A 21,582-nucleotide genomic window follows, 5' to 3' on the forward strand; every position below is an offset into this window, starting at 1 on the left:
ACCACCGCTTGCCCTGTAGAAACATGTGGGATCCCTCTGGTGTGTTTTATGTTCCAAAAACTCATGACCCGTTTTATTTTTTGACTGGTATACGCGGGTCCGTTGTCTGTTTTTATTTTTTGAGGCAAACCCATGACTGCAATACAGCTGCTTAAGTGTCTCTCTACGTGAATTGCCTTTTCCCCAGTTTGTGCTGTAGCCCAGATATAGTGACTAAAGGTATCTATTGTGACGTGCACATATTTTAGTTTACCGAATGATGGCACGTGTGTGACATCCATTTGCCACAGTTGGTTTGATTCCAAGCCCTTAGGGTTTACGCCTATTCCCATTCCCACCCCGATATTATGGTGACTACAAATTGGACATGCTTTAACAATGGCTCGCGCTTGCTGAAAGGGAATATTGAAGTCTCGGGCGAGCCCCTTTGCATTCTGATGAAATATTTGGTGGCTCTCTCTAGCCGCAGTATCGCGTGGGAGAGCTTGTGTTTGATGCAGTGCAACTAATTTGTCTGCTTTTGCATTGCCTTCCCCGAGGCCCTCTTCCCATTTATGACTGCGGATATGAATGATGGCATAGGGCTCCTTGCGAGACCGAACAGTTTTTTGAAGCTGTATGAACAGGATCCCTAGACGTGGGTTATTTACTTCTTGATAACAGCATCCTCTATTCTGGAAACCACTCCTACAACATATAAGGAGTCTGAGACAATGTTCACGGGTTCCTCAAAGGTATGCAAAGCCCATATGACTGCAAGGAGCTCCAAGGTCTGTAAGTTGTCTTGAGGGGAGGCTTGAATGATATGCTGAGACCACTGATCTCCTTTCTTCCATATGATTGCAGCTCTCCTGGAGCGTTTTCCCGCGTCCGTGAATACAGTGAGAGCGTTTGGGATGGGCTTGTCTTCTCGCAGTGGCTTGAGGATCCATTGCCACTGACCTAGCCACTCTAATGCTTTTGGGGCTAGCGGCGCAGTGGTAACAAGGCTTGGTGCCTGCAACAGGGCTTCTGCGAGCTCGGAGGAGTTAAGGAGGTACCAATCTAGGGTCGTCTTCTCCATCGGCAGCTGGATGAGGACTGGTTCTCGTCCAGTCAATTCCACAATACGAAGACGACCTTTAATTATGAGACTAGCCAAGCGCTCAACTTTCTGGGTAATAGTTTTTCTTTGTTGCAGCTGGGGGCTTAACCACTCCAAAACTCCTGTTTCACCCTTAGTAGTCTTTCCTGCTGTCTTTATTTGTGTAACTGCTCCAAGCAGATGGTCAGTGGTGCTCCATATGGTGAGGTTGACAGAAGAGGTGGGGTCGTAACGTTCTACAAAACCGGTGGACACACGGAGCATGATGTTTCGTAATGCTTGCAATTGTTCGGCGGACAGGGTGACTGGAGCACAGGGATCCGTACCTTTTAGAAGCGGGCGCAAGGACTCTAGGAGTGAGTTAGGTATTCCTATAACAGGTTTCAACCACTGCAAATCACCGAGAAGTTTCTGAGCTTCATGAAGGTTAGTGGGAGTAGTCTGAATAGCAAGCTTTTGTGGCCTCACTTGCTTGGCAGAGATAGTCCATCCGAGGTATTTCCACGGCGCACAGAGCTGAATTTTTTCTCGCGATATTTGGAGTCCGTGGGCTTGGAGCATTGCGGTTATGGACTGCACTTGCTGCTGTGAGAAGGGAAGTTGCTGTGCAAACAAAATATCGTCCATGTAATGGTAAATAATAGTTTCTGGAAGTGCTCTTCGAATAGGCTGGAGGGCCGCATCCACGTATAGCTGACACAAAGTGGGGGAGTTGCGCATTCCCTGTGGGAGTGTCGTCCATTCAAACCTCTTATCTGGCTCACCTCTATTTAATGCAGGAAGAGTGAATGCAAATCGCTTTGTGTCCTGAGGATGCAAAGGTATAGTAAAAAAGCAGTCCTTCAGATCAATGATCAGTATAGGCCAATCCTGGGGTAACATAGCTGGGTTTGGAAGACCTGGTTGCAAGGCCCCCATCGGTTCCATCTGCTGATTAACAGCACGTAGATCATGTAGAAGGCGGTAATTCCCAGATTTTTTCTTGATTACAAAAATAGGTGTGTTCCAGGGGCTGGTCGAAGGTTTGAGGTGGCGTAATTGTAACTGCTCTGCAACCAATTTATGTGCTTGTTCAAGATGTTCCCTTTTTAGAGGCCATTGCTTAACTACCACCGGGTCGTTGCTAGTCCATGTCAGCGGCAGCGGGAAGGACCAAGCAATGGCCACTAAACAAAAGGGGAGTCCGCGAGCACATATCCTAGTTGGGAGAGCACGTCTCGGCCAAGAATGCAGTCCACTTCATTAGGCAGGGGCGTCAAGGCAAAAGGTGCTCTGGTCTGTTTGTTTTCCAATTCCACCAAGAGTAGAGGGGTTTTCCTTACGAGCGTGACACCTCCGATACCGGAAACAGTGGTATTCGCGGGCAAAAGGGGCCAATTTTTTGGGTATAAGTTGGCGTTGATTATGCAGGAGTCTGCTCCAGTGTCAAGCAACGCCTTCTTAAGGGTAATTGTATGTCCCGAATACGAGAGACGACAAGTCTTCTTTGGTCGGGTAGATAGATCGATGACTGGGAGTGAAATGCCTCCAGAGGATCCAAGACATCCTTTCCCGCGTGGTTCAGTAGAAAGCGGTGTCACGGCTGCAGCCATGTGAGGCAGCGGTACGAGCTGGGCGAGCCTCTGTCCTTTGGGTATAAACAGTGGTGGAAACATCGTATGTGCAATAATGAATATTTCCCCTTCCGTATCTTTATCAATAACTCCAGTCTCCACAATTAGTCCCCAAACAAACGCCGAAGAACGACCTATAACAAGTCCACCAGCCAACTGTCCGTTAATCTTAATGGGTCCGAAAATCCCAGTGGGGATGGTATGGATGCCGGTGTGATAAAGCGTAATGTCTATTGCTGCTGCCAGGTCCAGTCCGAGGCTGCCAGGGGTTGCTGGGGAGAGTTGGGGACTACTTGTGTCTCGGCGCGGTTCGCCCTCGCGCTGCTCTTGGAGTTTCCCGAAGAACGACGACAAGCGTTGCTGTTGTGAGTGTTAGACTGGCATTTTCCACACCAAACCCCTGTGGCGTTACACTCACAGCGAATGTGACCTGGGCGGCCGCAGCGAAAACATTTCATGCGGCCCCCTGGTGCTCCAAGTCAGCGCTGCAATGAGGTAGTTTGGAGGGGTGCAAGGGCTGCTAAGACCTGGTTTTGAGCTTTGGCCTGATTATCTATACTATCCCCTATCTTCTGTAAGGCTTGTACTAGAAAGACTTGATTGCTCGCAGGCATTGCCGCAGCCTTATCCAAGATATCTTGGACTGTCCAATTACCAGGGGCCGTGGCTATTAGCGAACGGGTGGTGGGATTACCGTTCTGAATAATAACTTGCTTAATAAGAGCATCCTGCATGTGATCTGTAATACCCGCCCTGGTTAAAGCATTAATGATTTTGTCTACAAAGGACCCAAGAGGCTCTTCACGACCCTGTTTAATTCCCATATACATGGGGATTCCTCCTGGTTCACGGACCTTTTGCATCGCCCTCTTGGCAACTGCCATGACCTCCCTAAGCTTTTCTGCTCCCAGTGCTGCTTGTTGTTCTAGGGGAAAATAATTTCCCTCACCCGTGAGCTCATCCACCGTAATACCGTGTAAAGGGTCTGCTTGCTGGCGCCGCTGCGCGGCGCTATTAGCTGCCTCTTCCCTCCATCGGCTTTCAAATGTTAATTTCTGATGGGGGGTGTATATGAGGCGGGCTATGCCCTTAATGTCGGCAGGGAGCAAAACGGCCGAATTAAACAGATAATCAATCATTTGCCTCGCAGGCTCACTGGTAACTCCGAATTGTGCGACAGTAGACCGCAGTTGTGCTAACAGTTTCCAATCAAGTTGGGTAACCTGAGCGCGCAATGCGCCATCTGGCCCGTCCCTGTTAAAGACGACAGGGAATGCCATAGGGGATGAGTGGTCTTGTGCCGCCTCAAGCAGGGCGAGGTCACCGTCCTCGATCCCCTGTCTCGCGAGACTGGCCCATAACTCCCGCCTCCTTTGTGCCATAGCCTCCGCGAGGTGCGAAAGGGCCCCGGGGCACAGCTCCGTGGCGCCAGGGGGGGGTGGCGCAGTCGGATTGTAACCCGGCGAGGGTGACAAAAATGCCGCAGGCAGCCGGGGCGAGACGGGCGGGGACCTAGGTGTGGGCACATCAACCGAAGCGAAAATAGGGGGATTTGGCACCGAGGGGTCAGGGGAACTCGGCGCAGGGGGGTCAGTAATTGCATAATTTAAGTTTCTCGCGTGAGCCTGGCGGGCATTATCTGCGGCCCGCTTCTCAGCCTGCGACATCAAGAGCTCATTGTGTACGACCTTCCACAATTTACTCATTTTCTTAGCTGGCTTATTGTCATCTAAGACTAATTCCCAGAGTCGATCACCGTAACGGCGCCACTCATGTAAATCGTGAACTAAGTGCGGATCAGTAAAGAATGCATAAGATGTTGCATGCTTTAAAAGATGAGGAAGGTCCTTATCCAAATCTAAATCTTTAACCCCCCGTTTTTTAAGAAAACAAGTAAAAAGATCGTACGCTGCTTGCCTGTCCATTCTGACCGGTACCGTTGCAACCCCCCAAGCGTCGGCAGCGCGTAGCGGCGGAGATCACCGATGTGGTCCTCCGGGCGCGGCGGGCAACACGAGCCTTGCGCCGTCAGTCCGACCCGCACCCAACGTAGCTCTGAAGAGGGAAGGGTAGAGGCTGTTCGGGCGCCAAATGTTGGATAACCGGAGCCACAGGAGACAAGACTCATGCTATCATGATCAACAAGTCTCAACTTTATTAAACATTCGTTACACTTTTATAAGGTCCTTAATCAGCTCATGCATATTACAAAAACTAAGCTCCTCATTGGTTCTTAGCTACTGACGCAATGTAGCTAGGCAACGCCTTGCAGTTTCTAGAACATTCTTCTTGGGGGCTACATTCCCCTTACTGCTAACCACAACATTCTGTTACTGTATAACAGTTGGTGACAAGGACACCTTGTCCTTGTCGCCTATACGCTAACCAGCTTCACACTGCCATGTCCTTTGTCTTGCAACCATTGGTCTGTAAAACTCTCCACAAGAATGGATGGGTTGGGTGCTCAGGAGGTGGGGCTGTAGTCTCTGTGCTGCTAGGACTGGAGCTGGGCTGTTGCTGACTGGTGCAGGTTCTTCCTGCTACACATGCATTAGCCTGGCTTAGTTAACAAGAACAGAGAGTTCCTTCCTTAGGAGAGATGCAGGCCTGGTGTAGTTAACGTGGGTGGATAGTGACTGATCTCTAGGGTAAGATGGTGGCAGATACTAAACTCTGGAGGCTGGTTGGACACTGGTGGCAGGCAACTAAGTTAAGAATCTTGTCTCCTGTCAGCCTTCCCTAAGCCTGAGACCATTGCTGTTAGTGAAGTGTTTCTTAAGTGAATTTAGAGAGTCTTCCTCATACCTTACTGTTTCACAACTGTCTTCTAGAGAGTTTGCATTGCTGAGTATATTAAATACTTTTGGTGGGAGCACTCAGGCAGAAGAAGTTTAACTGTTTGGCCCCTGAAGCTGTGGGAACACCAGGGTGTTTTGACACAGGTATGAAGTTCTGAAATGCAGTACAGAATCAGTAGTGTGTACCAGAAAAGAGAAGTCACTTGCCTGTGGATAATCTTGTGTTGAAATCAAGGGTCATCAACATCATTGGTTTACTGGGTGGAAGGTAGTTGAACTACAGGCTGCATGGAAATTTCAGATTGTGATCTTCATCTTCATTGTACAAGACTGTTGCTGTTTTGTGGCTTGTTAAATCCTTCTGATAGATCTCTTGATGTTCTTCTCTGCTGCAAAATAGCAACTTCTCTCTAAAAAGAGGTGTGCACTCTTGCAAGGGTATATTTCACAGGGTCACAGAATCATCTGGGTTGGAAAGGATCTCTGAGATCATCAAGTCCAACCGTTGATCCACAACCACTGTGGTTACCAGACCATGGCACTGAGTGCCACATCCAGACTTTGTTTTAAAACCTCCAGGGACAGAGAATCCACCACCTCCCTGGACATCCCATTCCAATGTCTGGTTACCCTCTCTGTAAGGAATTTTTTCCTAATATCCAACCTAAACCTCCCCTGACAGAGCTTAAGTTCATCCCCTGTTGTCTTACTGGCAGCTACTTGGGAAAAGAGCCCGACCCCCAAAGCAGCCCTGGTGTGTTTCGTGTCAGTGGGAGGATTCTGGGAGAGGTAAAGCACAGTGTGAAATCATATTCAGATTAGACCAAACAATGAAGTTTACATGTGAAAGGGAGATCAAACTTCCTAAACCTATTCCAGAACAGGGCTTAGTTAATAAGCATGGTCTTACTAGCAACATTTTGTTACCAACAGGCGCAGTCTCACTCGGAGATCCAAATCTAAACCTGACCCAAGAAACCACTCCACCTTCGGAATGTAGGAATATACATGATTTAACCTTTATAGGGCCTCAGGTGATAAGAAAATCAAATGAACTGAAATTATTACTAGACCCCACTTATTCTCTGAAGAAGGTGCAGATAAACATTCAAACCGATATTACACATTTACAAAAGGATTGTCAACCATTCATACAACAGAGCCTTAAAGGTTGGAATGCATGGTTAACAACTAGGTCCTATCATAAACGAACACAAAGAGATATAAGTGGATGGGTTGGCACCGGATTTGGCATATTAAATACCATAGATCAAGAAGTATTAATGAACAAATTAAATACTGTCACTTCTAGCTTAGGAAAACTTAAAGTGCCCCTAAGCTCATCCATGCTCACATTAGCAGAAACACAATCACTAGTAGTTAAGTTATTGATCTTAATAGCTAACCACACTGCTGAAGATTTTGTTAGAATCACTAACTATACAGGAGACATTAGCAAAGAAATTGCGCTTGCTATTCAATGCACTCAGACACAACAATGGGTACATTCAGTAGCAGCAGGAATAATGAGAGAAGGAATGTCAGGTATATTACCTCAAGAAATAAGAGAAACAATACTAAAGGACAGCCATACTACACAATTTGAAAAGGATCATCAAGCCTGGTGGCAATTAGTAAACTTCACTTATGAGCCACAACGAGAACACATTGAAGCCTATGTTCTCACTATCAGCGCGGCAGAGGAAAGAGCTATCTTTCCTATTCTTACCTTAGGAGCGATACATCAAAACGTTATTGTCAAGCCGGTGGACCATAACGTTTGGGCAAGTTATGATAATACTAAAAATAGGTGGCGATCGATTAGTACAGAAGTACGCATTCCTAAAGGGCAATTAGGCTATATTTGCGAGAATGCAATAGTAGAAGCAGAAGATTTATGCTTAGATGCTGAGGACAGCGTATGCACTTTTGAGATGCTTACACACAATAGGGTCCGATCACAAGCTTACTATATAGGGAATGGGTGCGCATGTATTAGGACAATTTGCACTGATGTCACTATAGATAACTGTCAAGAAGTGACTAACAATACTAACTTCTGTGTATGTAACTTCACTAGGATTGTAGGTTGTGATTTTAATTACACCGTTCCGGTAACCACTCAGCAACTAATTAATGCAGAATATAGTCTATATCAAGAGTTACCAAAATTACAAATAGGTATGGACATTAAGGTTCTCAAGGCAATGCTTGTACATCCTAAGGTAAAGGAATTAGTGCAAAAGGTGAATCAAACAACCAAAGGCATGTTATGGCAAGTAGAACACAATTCGGGAGGTATAAAGAGTGTCCTGACCAAGGTAGACAGGTCTCCTGCTCTGAGCCGTGGTGCCAGCTCCCACCTGCTGCTGTTTTGCAGGCCTCTGGCAAAGCCCTCCTCATCTGTGCCAAGTTCCTGGGCTGGAGGACGCTCAAGAGGGTGATCAAGAAGAAGAAGACCTGGCTGATTGGAGAGACTTTGGTGAGGACAAGCGCCAGGTGCCAGGGCCTGGGCTGGACAGGGGATGCTCCATGTGCCCAGGGTGTGAATGTGCAGCTGTTCCTGGCTGTCCCTGATCCAGAGCAGAATGCACAGCTTGGAGCTCAGTCCCCCTTCCCCTTTCCCTAAGGCACAGCCAGGGCTGCTTCTGCAGGCCCCTCTTCCCCCCAGCCCCTGGGTGCTGCAGGAGCCCCCGGCCCACCTGGGCCCTGGCAGCAGCACGGAGGGGGTCACAGTACCCCCAGACCCCCTCTGCCTGCGGCTCTGGCTGCACCTCAGCCCCCCGGGGCTCCTGGCTGGCAGAAAGGAATGGCCTGGGGGGGAAGGGGTGGGATGGGCAGAGGGACTGCTCTGGCAGACGGGGAATGGTCTGTGCCAGCCCCATGACGTGACCTCGGGCACTCTCCAGCTGAAGCAGGACAGGAGCAGCACGTGTGTGGAAGACTACGTGTGCTTCAGCCTGCACTACCTGTGGGACCCTCAGGCCAGCGTGAGAGTGGAGGCCATCAGGTTCATAGGTGAGCCACAGCCCCCGGGGACCCTCTTCTGGCAGCCCAGCCCCAGCCCCCGGCGCTGCCCTGGCACCAGGAGCAGCCCTGTGGCTGTCCCGGGCAGGGCCCTGGCCTCCCGCTGCCCCCCCTGCCCTGCCTTGCCCTGCCCAGGCCTCGGTGGCCTTGGTGGCCGCCTGGCTCAGTGTCAGCAGCGCCCTCGGGGACTTGCCCGGGGCCATCCCCGCAGAGCGCTGGGCAGGAGGGCGTGCGGCCAAGCTGGCCGGGCCGGGGGCTGTGCTGCCGCAGTGCTGGGGAGGGGGAGGTCTGACGGGAGCTCTGTGCACAGGGACTGCTGCGCGGCACCTGGGGTGGAATCAATCCAAACGGACGCTGGAGGTTGTGTGGGATGGTGAGTAGGGTCAGAGGGGTGCTGGCGGGGCAGGGGAGAGAGCCTGGGCAGGGTGCTGCCATTCCTGGCTCCCCTGCAGCAGGGAAAGGAGGGAGGGAGAAGCTGTGACTGTCCCATCCCTGGAAGTGTCCATGGCCAGGCTGGCGGTGGCTTGGAGCTCCCCAGCCTAGTGGGAGGTGTCCCCGCCCGAGGTGGGGGGTTGGGACTAGGCGATCCTTTAGAAGGTCCCTTCCAGCCCAACCCAGTCTGGGAGCCTGGGATTCCTGAGCAGCAGCTTCCAGCTGCTCCTCCTGGTCAGGTAAAGAGAGGGATGGGCTTGCACAGAAGGGTCTGTGCAGACAGCAGGGTTTCACCACTGCTGCTCTCTTTCTTTCTGTTGCAGCCCTCAATTGCTTGGATTATGACCCTGATCCCTCAGTCAGGTCCTTAGCAGCTCAGACCTTGCACATCCTGCAGCGCGTGAGGGAGCTGGAGAGATCAAGATGGTCCTGCCGAGGCCTGTGCTTCTGCTGCTGATGAGATGGGTCAAGGACAATCTTGCTGCCCCCATCTTCCTGACGGTACTTTCACCACCGCCCCGTCACGGCTGCTGTTCCCCAGACCCTCACGTGCACCCCTGGGCTGTGCCCAACGGTCTCTGTCCAAACGAGTGCCCCCAGAACTCTCCTGTGCCCTGGCTCTCCCGGTTAGACCTCCCTAATGTCATCCCAGCAGGAGGAAGTGGCTGCGCTGGGGCGAAGGTCCTGGTGGGAAGATGGCGTTGAGAGAATTGTCCCTGACCTAAGGGCTCCTGGTGCAGATGGCAGCGTGGGAATCAAGATGGAAGAAGCAGCCCCGTGCCATGATGCCCTTTGCACAGGCAGCACCCAGAGCCTGCAGAGCACGCAGCATTTGTCCTGGCCTCTCCTGCTACCTGCACATCAGCCCTGGCCGCGACTTGTTGGACAGCCAGGTTACCCTTCTTTAGAGTGGTGGTGCCAGGAGGCAGAGGGCAGAAGGGAGTCAGGGTTTACCTCAGCAAAAAGCTCTTTTAAACCCGAGCACTGCTTTGTCTTCAGGGCTTTTTTGGAAAGCTGCAGGAACAAGGCAGAGTGTAAAATGGAGGGTGTTTCACCTGAAATGATGTGCCTCGTCACCAAGCACAGCTACACCAGGGCAGTCCTGGGCACAGCTGAGGGTGATGATGAACGTTTTGCTCCTCGCAGCAGTCCTGCTCAGTGTCATGGGCATCATCAGCTGGTGCTGAGTTCTTCCAGCCCGCCTACAGGTGAGGAATTGCATCAGCATCTGGAGACTCCCAACTGATTCCAGCTCTCCCAAGCTCTGAGAAGCAGCTGCTGCATTCCTCTTCTGTCACTTCCAGGAGGTCACCAGGGTGTCTGCAGAGTTTTTGAACTCTCCCACAGAGACCTAGAGCAGCTGGATTCACACACCCAAACAAGATACCCTGTTGGAGGCTGTTTGGCAATGGATTCATCACCAGCTGCCCAAGAGGCTACAGGAGGTTCCAGCTGTGCTGGGCAGGGTCAGCGTCACCGTGTGGGCCCAGGTGGCTTGGGACAGCTGGGCAGGGCAGAGCAGAGCCAGAGCTGCTTTCCTTGTCTCATCAGAGCAGCAGGAGGTGCAGCCTCCTGGCCTCTGGGATAGCTACCAACAGGTCAAAAAGGTCCCCAAATAAAATGTGGTGTTTGGAAAGTACAGCATGTGGTGAAATCTGTTGGATGGGACCTGGGCTCTGATCCTGGGACCGATGGGTGATCCTGGGCTCAACGCATCACAGAATCCTAGGAGTTGTCCAGGCTCCATTTTCTCACCACTCCTGTGATTGTAGAGGCAGAACACAGTGTATCCCTGCAGTGTCACGGTCAGGCTGCTCAGTGGCAGCTTCCCTCAGAGACTTTGGGGAAAAAACAAAGCTGTCTGTGGTTTGATGATTCTCCTGTAGACCGAGTCTGAGCAGTGCTGTGGAGCTCCAGCTTCGTGTGCAGTTCTGGGTGGTGCCCTGCAGAGGAAGAAGAGTGTAATGTATGTTGACGAATTTGTATTCCTAACCAGTAAAATTCAGGAAAAGAATTGAACTGAGTAAGAAGTGAACGTGGGGCTAAGCAAAGCAGTTGAGACGTGTAATTTTTCCACTGAAACGGTGTGAACAAAACAAGGCCCTAACAAGGCTAACTTCTGTCTCAGAGATAATTGGAAGTGTAGGTCCTGTTCTTAAAGCAAGGCACTGCCAAGGCTAACGAGGCACCGAAGGAATGTGAACATCTGCACAAGAAGAACAAAAAGATGTCACAACCAGCAGATAAGGGGAAAGTTATGGCTAGGGTCTGATATCACCTTGTAGCAATATAATGAAGTCAGCGAAATCAAGAAAGGTAAAAACTTCAAGCTTGAGGAAGACTTCTTACTTCATCCAAAGACCCCCCCCTGACGCCCCCCGGATATCTCCCCAAAACCAGACTCCGCCCAGACTCTGCCTATCATGAATATTATAATGGCATGATGTAATCCTATGAATAGGTATGTAAACCCACCTCCTTTTGAGTATGCATAGACGTGTAATCAATAAAAGGTAATTCCAGAGCTTTAAGTGCGTGCGTGGGAGTGGAGCGGAGACTGCCCACGCACCCAGCGCTGTTTTGCTTATTGCGATTTTATTAATTAAATTAAGCCAGTAACAGAATATTGAGTCTCGGTCATTTATAACAATAGGAACTGTTGGTGCCCAGCTCCTCTCTGTGCAGCCCCTGAGCACGCAGTGTCCTGGCTGAGTCCCCTCCGTGTCAGAGCCCTGCAACAGCCCCAGCCATGAGCAAGAAACACTGTGTTTGGAGGGTGGAAATGGAAGGGTTATTATTTAGAGAGGAGGGCAGTGTTTATCTTGGGTGCAGGTTAGAGCCTGGAGCTTCACTGGGCTCGTTTGATCTCCAGGAGTGTCCTGGTCTGAGAGGAGCAGGAGAAAAAGGTGCCTGGGACAGGGCAGTGTCAGGTGCTGACGTGGCAGTGAGAATGGGGAGCAGCTGTGCCCCTGGGGTGGAGAGGATGGTTCAGGCGACCCAAGTGGGCTACTGCCAGTATTCCTTCCCATGGTGCTCTGTATGAAATGGGTCTGAAAAGAATCCCCTGGTGGGTTTTCTGGCTGGTGTGTCGGCTGGGTTGGGGCCTGTTTGTTTTGTGCTGCATGCTGTGCTGCTGCTGCTGCTGTTTCTTGGTTCTGTGCTGTAGAAGAACAGAGTTCATGGAGACAGGTGGTCTTCTGCCTTGCCAGTCAGGACCAGTTTGGTTGCTGTAAGGCTGTTGGGGTCTGTCACTTGGGCAGCCCTATCTGCTGCTGAGTCCAGTGGGGGACAAGTGTGGTGGAGCCAGGATTACCAACTGAGGAGGCAGTTTCCATATTTATCTTGGGATGTTGTACATCTTTGTAATTCACTCTCCCTATTCCTACTTCATGAAATTTGTGCTACTGCTTTTCTTCCAACCTTGAAGTCTCTCTCCCTCATTCCCTTTTTCCTCTTCCCCTCAGAAGAAAGTGGGGGGTTTAACCAGGGGGCAATTGCTCTCTTTTTCCCTAAAAGAGATAGTGGGACCCAGCCAATCCTGTAAGCAGGGTTGTGCATGTCCCCTGTGCTTAAGGTGAGGTGCTGGGACAGCCTGGTTAATAAAGGCTCACCCTCATTGTTGCCCAACTTGCTCTATAGGATACAATTTGTTCTGTAAAGCTCTTCAGTCTGTTTGTTTCTTCTTGACTGGGGGTGTTGGGCAAAGGGCACTGGCTTTGTGTTGTCTGACCCCACTGCTCTGTTCTGCAGTAAGCTGGGCAGTGGCCCTACCAGGTTACCTGTGGCAATCCCTACTTGAACTGACTTATAGTTTGGTTTTGATCTTTTTTTTACTGACAAACGACACATCCTCCCTTCATAGCAAGCTGTATCCCTCCATCAGATTTGGGAGGTTTTGGAAGTGGCTGTCCCTGTTTCTATGTATTAATTATTGTCAATATCTTGGTCTATTATCAGTAGGCATAGATGCAGGTGTGAGAATTCCAGCACAAGTGTGGCCTCCACTCCAGCTTTGTCAGTGGCTTTTCCTGCTGTCCCTTGGCCAGTAGTGGCCCAGGTCCCTCTTCTGTCAGAGCCTGCAACAAGCAGCGCTGCTTCCCCCTCCTGACAGAGGGGGACAGGGAGTCGGGGTTTGGGATCAATTCCCCACAGGTTGCCCCTGTGGTCAGGCAGTGAGGAAAGGCAGCTGAGCCCTGTGCCTTCAGTAGGCACAGCAAAGATGGAGCCTGTGGGGGAGAGCTCTGACGAAGGTGAGAGAGCAAATCCTCTCCAAAGGGTGAGGAGAGAGTCTTCTGTAAAAGCTTGAGCAGCAAGTCCTTGTGAGGCCGCTCTTCCCTCATCGCAAGAGGAGGAACTGGAGTCAGAGAAACTCAATCCTTTTTTCTGAAGGACTTGTGAAATTTAAGTACAAAGGACTTTGGCTGGCATGAAGGTGAGACACTTGTCACCTGCTTGCTTTGGTGTTGGGATGATGGTGCAATCTCCTGAAATAATAGAGAAGGCAGAGAGTTGGGAAAGCTGGCCAGAGATGGAGGCAGTGGCCAAGTGGACCACTCTGGAAAAAGGTGCTGAGTAGCACAGAGAGCTGGCTGTTGAAAAGGTGATTTATGGTGCCTGTGCATGTCAGACTTGGGTGTGGATGTTCCAGTGCCTGCCTGTACACACCTGGCCCGGTTGCCAGGTGACAATGGGACCTTTGTTACATCATTGGTGACACCGCTGGACCCCGGGTCCCTTCCTAGTGCTGGGGTGGCCCTGGCTCAGTGTCCAAGAGGACAGTGATAGGATCAGACAGGAGCAGAGAGCTGCCTAGGAGCCCTGAGCCATGTCTGGTGTTGTTGGATCTTGCACAAGCTGCTGTGGTTCCCAAGAGGACCATGGCAATTCCCAGAGGCTGCTCAGTCCCCAAGAGAGGTAAGAGCCAGGGGCTGGGGCTGGGTGGGCACCGTGGGGTCAAATGCGAGGGCTCATGAAAGGCCTTTGTGGTTTGTCCATCGGGAGGGCTGTGGTTCTTCAGAGGCTGCCCAGGAGCCTCCATCCCCGGGAGATTCCCTGCCCCGTGCAGAGCCCGTCCCAGACATCTCCCTGCCCCCACGCAGCCCCCGTGGCCCCACGGGCTCTCCCCGCAGGCCGTGCAGCCTTGGGGCCAGCAGCTCTGCCACCCCCATGCCCACCCCCCATGGCCTCTCCTCCTTCCTCAGGACTGAGCAGAGGTCCCTGAGCCGGCCCCCGCTGGCCTGGGTGAAGGATGAGGTGGAAGAGAGCGGTCTCCCCACCCCAAAGAAGATGGCCCAGCTGCTGGAAACAGGTGAGTGAGGGGCCTTTGGCTGCTTTGCTGTGCTCCTGCATGGCAGTGGCTGCTGGGCACATCCCCGGCCTGATCCCTGCCAGTCCCCTCTTTGGGTCCCCCCGCCCAGGGCTGGCTCTGTCCTCGGGAGCTGGCACGGGGCTGGGTGCTAGGTAGGGCCCTTCAGTTAGTCCTGCCAGCACCTTCAGCTCCCCCTCCTCCCTTGCTTTGTTAGATTCCAATCCTGATGCCACCATCGTTCGGTATTCAGCTGCAAAGGGCCAGGAGACGTGTGTGGATGCTCTAGAAGAGTTAGGAGAGGTACCTACAGAGACTGTCACCTGCCTTGTGCCTGCTCCAGCATATGTTATGCTGGAGTTATGCTCCCCATAACCTTCTCTTGTTGCAGGAGCAGGACAAGGACTGTCTGAGAGATCTGATAGCCAACCTTTGCCCCTCCACCCTCGTGAGTCTGCAGGATGTCTCGCAGGTCTGGCATTTCCAGAGCAGGTCACAGTTGCCCCCATGCGAACCCCCCAGGGAGGCTTCTCCCCCGAAGCCCTCTGCACCCCGAGGGGTACAGAGGCACAGAACGGAGCAGAGGCTGCAGTGGGAAGGGGCTCTAGCCACCTCCTGGCCATGACAGATTGGTGTGGGGATTCTTCCCTGAGGCTGGGAGGGACCCCAGGGACAGGAAGGCAGAGCCAGGCTTTGCTGCTGTTCCCAGGAAGCCGTGGCTACCAGTCCCAGGGTAAGGAGCCTCAGGTCCAGACAAGCTCCAGTTCCCCTGACACCCTGTGTCACTGGGGACACAGGATGGATACTGTCCTGGATACTCTGTGGGTATCTCTGGTGTCAGTCCTTGTGTTGGCACCTCCACTCCATGGACTGAAAGGACAATGGGCCAAATCTTCCAGCTGCAGCTTGGGAAGGAGGGAGGGAGGGAGGGGAGAGAGCTGGCCCAAGCTCTGTGCTGCATCTTTGGGACTGGAGCACCAGGACCTGGCCAGGGAGCCGGGGCCTTGGGCTGCTGGGAGGGGCCCCTCCCTGTGTGTGGCATCTGAGGGGATGGTTGCAGCCCAGTGGCAGCACCATCCTCCCCTCTGTTCCCTCCAGGCAGAAAAACTCTTGAGGTGCATCCACAGAAACGTGGAGGAGGTGTGCACGGAACCAGGGCAGTTTGTCCTGAGATCGGTGCTTGGGCTGCTGAGCGAGTGCTGCCCCGAGGCAACAGTTAGGAGCCTGTTGAGGATCAGTCCCTCCTGTGACAAGTATGAGCCCCAAGAGCCCTGGGGACTTGCTCTATAGCCCAGGCACAGCACAGTGGCCAAGGCAGCCCTGCTAACAGAGTGTTCTGGCTTGCAGTGCTGCGCTGGCCATGTGGGAGATGCTGCTGTCCCTGCCCAGCGCTTCTGAGACAATCCTTGACAGGCTGCTCAGTGTGATCCAGGGCTGGAGACCAAACTGTGCTATCCCATCTGTGAGTGACCAGAGCAGGCCTTGCTCACCTTCAGGGCTGTTCATGGCTCCCCAGGAAAAGAGACACAGCCCCTCCTGCCTGCCCCCAACAGCCCCCTCCTCCAGCCCTTGTGGACACAGCCCCTGGAGGCCAGCAGGGACCTGCCCTGCACCAACCCCCTTGTTCCAGCCCCCCAAGGCTGCCCCGTGAACTCCCCAAGGACAAATACGCCACAGCAGCTTCCTTGCACTGAGAGCTGTCCCTGTGTCTTTCTGCAGGCAAGCCAGGTCCTGTACAGGCTCAGCCAGCGGCCCCGCTGTCAGGGGATCCTGGAAGGGCTCTTCCCCAGGCTCCTCATGACCCTGCTCTACAAGCTTTCCCTGGCTGCAGTGATGCTGGGGCAGGAGCAGCCTGGGGCTGATCAACCCGGCCCTCTGGGGTGCGCCATCCCCTTCTCCTGCCATTCCCCTGGGCCCTGGGCCAGGGCCCCTGCTCTGTGTGTAACTGGACCTTGCTCTGCACACAGGTTGGCAGTGGAGGGCATTAAAGTTCTGCTGCACGCTGCTGGCTGTGAAGGGCATGTGCAGAACATCCAGAAGGAGGGCGGCTGGGACATGATGCTGCGAGCGGAGACCCTGGAGAGAGGAGTCAGATTGCTGGCCAGGTGAGAGCCCTTTGTAGCCAGCGGTGCCTCGGCAGCCCCATCCCCGGGGGCAGAGAAGTCCACAGGCCCCGTGCTGCAGCCGCAGCGCTGGCCAGGGAGCGATCCGAGTGGCAAGGGGTGCTCCTTGCCTGGGGAGAGAGCAGGGCACTGTCAGCAAGTGGTGTGGAGGCTGTGGCTGGGGGCAAAGGCGTGTCCTGGCCTGGGCTATCCTGGCTGGGCTGGGCAGGGCAGGGCAATCCCAGCAAGGCTTTGCCTGCCCTGCTCACTGCCAGCACTGCTTTTCTTGCCCTGCCCAGAGAGATGAGGAAGAGCCCAGCTGAGCAGCAAGCCTTCCTGTTCCAGCACATGAAGGAGATCCTTGCTCAGAGGAGGGAATGGCAGATGAACTATGCCATGACTTTCTATACTGAGGTAAGCCTGGTGGGAAGCAGTGCCTCTGCCAGATGCTCCTGAAGCCGTCCCTCTGGCACAGGCGGCTGCCGCCGGGTGGGATGACAGTCCCTGGAGCTGGGACAGAGGGCTCTGCTGCCAGTCAGTCCCTGGGGCCTCCATCCAGCCCTTCCTGCTGGGGCAGTGCTCAGCACCCCCACGTGTCCACAGGCAGGGCTGCCCCCCAGAGGGGCTGTGTCAGCCCCCAGGCCCCAAGCTGGCAGTGGTAACCAGGAGCCGCAGAGTGCCAGGGTCCTGCAGCTCTGCCCGTCTCTCACCGCTGTTGTTCTTTCAGCTGCTGGGCTGCCAGGGCCTGGGAAAGGATTGGAGTGACCTGCGCCTCCTCCACGCCTACCTGAGCCATGGCAGTCAGACAATCCGTCTGCGGGCACTCGGGGGCTTGGTGGCACTGTCAGGAGATCCGCAGATGGTGAGCGAGGCGGAGTCAGGCGGAGCCGCCTTGGCAGCCTGGGGCTGGGGCAGGGGTAACGCGCTGGCTTGGGCCTGGCTGAGAGGAAGGAGGTGGCTGTCAGCGGAGAGAGGGGTGGCCGAGCAGGGGCCACAGAGCCTTTGCTGTCCTGCTCTCTCCTTCATCCCCATCGGCATGCGCAGCGCCTGCCGGGAAGCCGGGGGGGAGGCTGGTGCTCAGCACACGGGGCGTTTGTGCCAGGCTGCTCCTCCACTGCTCCATCCTCACAGAAGTTCTCTGTTTCCTCCAGGCAAGAGAAATGCGGGGCAGATCTCTGCTGGACAGGATCCTGAGGTGCCTGAAGGATCCATCCACAGACGTCAGGATGGAGGCCTTGGTCTTCTTCCAGACCATGATGGGTCACCTGAAGAGGAAAGAGGCCAGCCCCGTCGCTCTGCTGCTGGCACAGAAGCTCCCGCCCCTCTTTGGTGATGTAAGGCTGATGTGGGACCTGACCCCGCAGAGGGGCAAGGGACAAGGACAGCTGCCCTCCAGCCCAGCCCCACGGGCAGCACTTGGGCAGGGCTGCTGCCCTCCTCACGGCCCTGGGCTCTGCTGGGAGGGCTGCTGGGCTCTGCACCCAGCATGGCTTCTCCTTGGCCTCGGCTTCTAGATAGGTGCCCCGAGCCCAGCAACCCCAGAGCATCTCCCCTCACACTGACCACGTTAATGCTTTTGGTCACCGTGGGTGGCGAGAGGCTGTTGCTGCAGTCACACTGTCTTCTTTCCTCCCAGGAGTCCAGCCAGGTGCAAGAGCTCTCCCTCAGCCTCTTCGGGGACACGATGAAGGCTGTGGTGGGCAGAGACAAGGCAGAGATGAAGAAGGCGATACGCGGGGTTGTGGTCTCGCTCTTCCTGCACATGAATGCGGAGAGCAGGAGTGTGGCTGAGGTAGAGAGTTGAAAGCTGAGCACCTGCTTTGCCCTTCCTTCCCTCTGCCCCAGCCCTGGCAGCAGCAGCAGCTCAGCAGCTCTTGCCCATTTCTCTTGTGCTGGCTGTGAGAGTGCCATAGCTGAGGTGGTGGCTGCCCCGTGTCCCTGCCTCGGGCATTGAAGCCCGGGCATTCAGGCTCTGTCCCCACCTGCCTCTTCCCAGAAGTAGCTGGGGACAGCTGGCAGCCTTGCCAAGAGGAGGGGGACGACAGGTCTCCTGCTCTGAGCCGTGGTGCCAGCTCCCACCTGCTGCTGTTTTGCAGGCCTCTGGCAAAGCCCTCCTCATCTGTGCCAAGTTCCTGGGCTGGAGGACGCTCAAGAGGGTGATCAAGAAGAAGAAGACCTGGCTGATTGGAGAGACTTTGGTGAGGACAAGCGCCAGGTGCCAGGGCCTGGGCTGGACAGGGGATGCTCCATGTGCCCAGGGTGTGAATGTGCAGCTGTTCCTGGCTGTCCCTGATCCAGAGCAGAATGCACAGCTTGGAGCTCAGTCCCCCTTCCCCTTTCCCTAAGGCACAGCCAGGGCTGCTTCTGCAGGCCCCTCTTCCCCCCAGCCCCTGGGTGCTGCAGGAGCCCCCGGCCCACCTGGGCCCTGGCAGCAGCACGGAGGGGGTCACAGTACCCCCAGACCCCCTCTGCCTGCGGCTCTGGCTGCACCTCAGCCCCCCGGGGCTCCTGGCTGGCAGAAAGGAATGGCCTGGGGGGGAAGGGGTGGGATGGGCAGAGGGACTGCTCTGGCAGACGGGGAATGGTCTGTGCCAGCCCCATGACGTGACCTCGGGCACTCTCCAGCTGAAGCAGGACAGGAGCAGCACGTGTGTGGAAGACTACGTGTGCTTCAGCCTGCACTACCTGTGGGACCCTCAGGCCAGCGTGAGAGTGGAGGCCATCAGGTTCATAGGTGAGCCACAGCCCCCGGGGACCCTCTTCTGGCAGCCCAGCCCCAGCCCCCGGCGCTGCCCTGGCACCAGGAGCAGCCCTGTGGCTGTCCCGGGCAGGGCCCTGGCCTCCCGCTGCCCCCCCTGCCCTGCCTTGCCCTGCCCAGGCCTCGGTGGCCTTGGTGGCCGCCTGGCTCAGTGTCAGCAGCGCCCTCGGGGACTTGCCCGGGGCCATCCCCGCAGAGCGCTGGGCAGGAGGGCGTGCGGCCGAGCTGGCCGGGCCGGGGGCTGTGCTGCCGCAGTGCTGGGGAGGGGGAGGTCTGACGGGAGCTCTGTGCACAGGGACTGCTGCGCGGCACCTGGGGTGGAATCAATCCAAACGGACGCTGGAGGTTGTGTGGGATGGTGAGTAGGGTCAGAGGGGTGCTGGCGGGGCAGGGGAGAGAGCCTGGGCAGGGTGCTGCCATTCCTGGCTCCCCTGCAGCAGGGAAAGGAGGGAGGGAGAAGCTGTGACTGTCCCATCCCTGGAAGTGTCCATGGCCAGGCTGGCGGTGGCTTGGAGCTCCCCAGCCTAGTGGGAGGTGTCCCCGCCCGAGGTGGGGGGTTGGGACTAGGCGATCCTTTAGAAGGTCCCTTCCAGCCCAACCCAGTCTGGGAGCCTGGGATTCCTGAGCAGCAGCTTCCAGCTGCTCCTCCTGGTCAGGTAAAGAGAGGGATGGGCTTGCACAGAAGGGTCTGTGCAGACAGCAGGGTTTCACCACTGCTGCTCTCTTTCTTTCTGTTGCAGCCCTCAATTGCTTGGATTATGACCCTGATCCCTCAGTCAGGTCCTTAGCAGCTCAGACCTTGCACATCCTGCAGTGCGTGAGGGAGCTGGAGAGATCAAGATGGTCCTGCCGAGGCCTGTGCTTCTGCTGCTGATGAGATGGGTCAAGGACAATCTTGCTGCCCCCATCTTCCTGACGGTACTTTCACCACCGCCCCGTCACGGCTGCTGTTCCCCAGACCCTCACGTGCACCCCTGGGCTGTGCCCAACGGTCTCTGTCCAAACGAGTGCCCCCAGAACTCTCCTGTGCCCTGGCTCTCCCGGTTAGACCTCCCTAATGTCATCCCAGCAGGAGGAAGTGGCTGCGCTGGGGCGAAGGTCCTGGTGGGAAGATGGCGTTGAGAGAATTGTCCCTGACCTAAGGGCTCCTGGTGCAGATGGCAGCGTGGGAATCAAGATGGAAGAAGCAGCCCCGTGCCATGATGCCCTTTGCACAGGCAGCACCCAGAGCCTGCAGAGCACGCAGCATTTGTCCTGGCCTCTCCTGCTACCTGCACATCAGCCCTGGCCGCGACTTGTTGGACAGCCAGGTTACCCTTCTTTAGGGTGGTGGTGCCAGGAGGCAGAGGGCAGAAGGGAGTCAGGGTTTACCTCAGCAAAAAGCTCTTTTAAACCCGAGCACTGCTTTGTCTTCAGGGCTTTTTTGGAAAGCTGCAGGAACAAGGCAGAGTGTAAAATGGAGGGTGTTTCACCTGAAATGATGTGCCTCGTCACCAAGCACAGCTACACCAGGGCAGTCCTGGGCACAGCTGAGGGCGATGATGAACGTTTTGCTCCTCGCAGCAGTCCTGCTCAGTGTCATGGGCATCATCAGCTGGTGCTGAGTTCTTCCAGCCCGCCTACAGGTGAGGAATTGCATCAGCATCTGGAGACTCCCAACTGATTCCAGCTCTCCCAAGCTCTGAGAAGCAGCTGCTGCATTCCTCTTCTGTCACTTCCAGGAGGTCACCAGGGTGTCTGCAGAGTTTTTGAACTCTCCCACAGAGACCTAGAGCAGCTGGATTCACACACCCAAACAAGATACCCTGTTGGAGGCTGTTTGGCAATGGATTCATCACCAGCTGCCCAAGAGGCTACAGGAGGTTCCAGCTGTGCTGGGCAGGGTCAGCGTCACCGTGTGGGCCCAGGTGGCTTGGGACAGCTGGGCAGGGCAGAGCGGAGCCAGAGCTGCTTTCCTTGTCTCATCAGAGCAGCAGGAGGTGCAGCCTCCTGGCCTCTGGGATAGCTACCAACAGGTCAAAAAGGTCCCCAAATAAAATGTGGTGTTTGGAAAGTACAGCATGTGGTGAAATCTGTTGGATGGGACCTGGGCTCTGATCCTGGGACCGATGGGTGATCCTGGGCTCAACGCATCACAGAATCCTAGGAGTTGTCCAGGCTCCATTTTCTCACCACTCCTGTGATTGTAGAGGCAGAACACAGTGTATCCCTGCAGTGTCACGGTCAGGCTGCTCAGTGGCAGCTTCCCTCAGAGACTTTGGGGAAAAAACAAAGCTGTCTGTGGTTTGATGATTCTCCTGTAGACCGAGTCTGAGCAGTGCTGTGGAGCTCCAGCTTCGTGTGCAGTTCTGGGTGGTGCCCTGCAGAGGAAGAAGAGTGTAATGTATGTTGAGGAATTTGTATTCCTAACCAGTAAAATTCAGGAAAAGAATTGAACTGAGTAAGAAGTGAACGTGGGGCTAA

General features: G+C 54.6%; 2 protein-coding genes and 4 long non-coding RNA genes across 7 annotated transcripts in view; 5 read left to right on the forward strand and 1 right to left on the reverse strand.

Moving 5' to 3' along the window:
• LOC139801814 (ankyrin repeat domain-containing protein 7-like) overlaps window positions 1-21,582 on the reverse strand; it is a 92,790-nt gene that overhangs the window by 31,546 nt on the left and 39,662 nt on the right. The window lies entirely within an intron of this gene.
• On the forward strand, window positions 7,880-9,326 carry LOC139801917 (uncharacterized). Its single transcript, XR_011728400.1, has 4 exons — window positions 7,880-7,977; window positions 8,405-8,513; window positions 8,833-8,895; window positions 9,278-9,326. It is a non-coding gene; the product is annotated as an uncharacterized lncRNA (long non-coding RNA).
• On the forward strand, window positions 9,960-10,593 carry LOC139801929 (uncharacterized). Its single transcript, XR_011728407.1, has 2 exons — window positions 9,960-10,162; window positions 10,259-10,593. It is a non-coding gene; the product is annotated as an uncharacterized lncRNA (long non-coding RNA).
• Window positions 13,655-18,165, forward strand: LOC139802174 (maestro heat-like repeat-containing protein family member 7). Its single transcript, XM_071757059.1, has 11 exons — window positions 13,655-13,868; window positions 14,156-14,262; window positions 14,477-14,562; window positions 14,651-14,731; window positions 15,358-15,512; window positions 15,607-15,721; window positions 15,979-16,139; window positions 16,227-16,364; window positions 16,661-16,775; window positions 17,089-17,223; window positions 18,052-18,165. Exons 1-11 carry the CDS (start codon window positions 13,780-13,782, stop codon window positions 18,163-18,165), a joined length of 1,296 nt encoding a protein of 431 aa, XP_071613160.1. The 5' UTR covers window positions 13,655-13,779.
• On the forward strand, window positions 18,241-19,909 carry LOC139801890 (uncharacterized). Its single transcript, XR_011728382.1, has 4 exons — window positions 18,241-18,559; window positions 18,987-19,095; window positions 19,415-19,477; window positions 19,860-19,909. It is a non-coding gene; the product is annotated as an uncharacterized lncRNA (long non-coding RNA).
• Window positions 20,710-21,175, forward strand: LOC139801961 (uncharacterized). The gene is made up of 2 exons (XR_011728428.1): window positions 20,710-20,744; window positions 20,841-21,175. It is a non-coding gene; the product is annotated as an uncharacterized lncRNA (long non-coding RNA).

Source organism: Heliangelus exortis, chromosome 13 (assembly GCF_036169615.1).
Source record: "Heliangelus exortis chromosome 13, bHelExo1.hap1, whole genome shotgun sequence".
Classification (NCBI taxonomy): domain Eukaryota; kingdom Metazoa; phylum Chordata; class Aves; order Apodiformes; family Trochilidae; genus Heliangelus; species Heliangelus exortis.

Coding starts and splice junctions, on each gene's coding strand:
- LOC139802174 (XM_071757059.1), top strand. CDS start 13,780: ATGTCTGGTGTTGTTGGATCTTGCACAAGCTGCTGTGGTTCCCAAGAG. Junction 13,869..14,155: donor CTGCTCAGTCCCCAAGAGAG/GTAAGAGCCAGG, acceptor CTCCTTCCTCAG/GACTGAGCAGAGGTCCCTGA. Junction 14,263..14,476: donor GGCCCAGCTGCTGGAAACAG/GTGAGTGAGGGG, acceptor TTGCTTTGTTAG/ATTCCAATCCTGATGCCACC.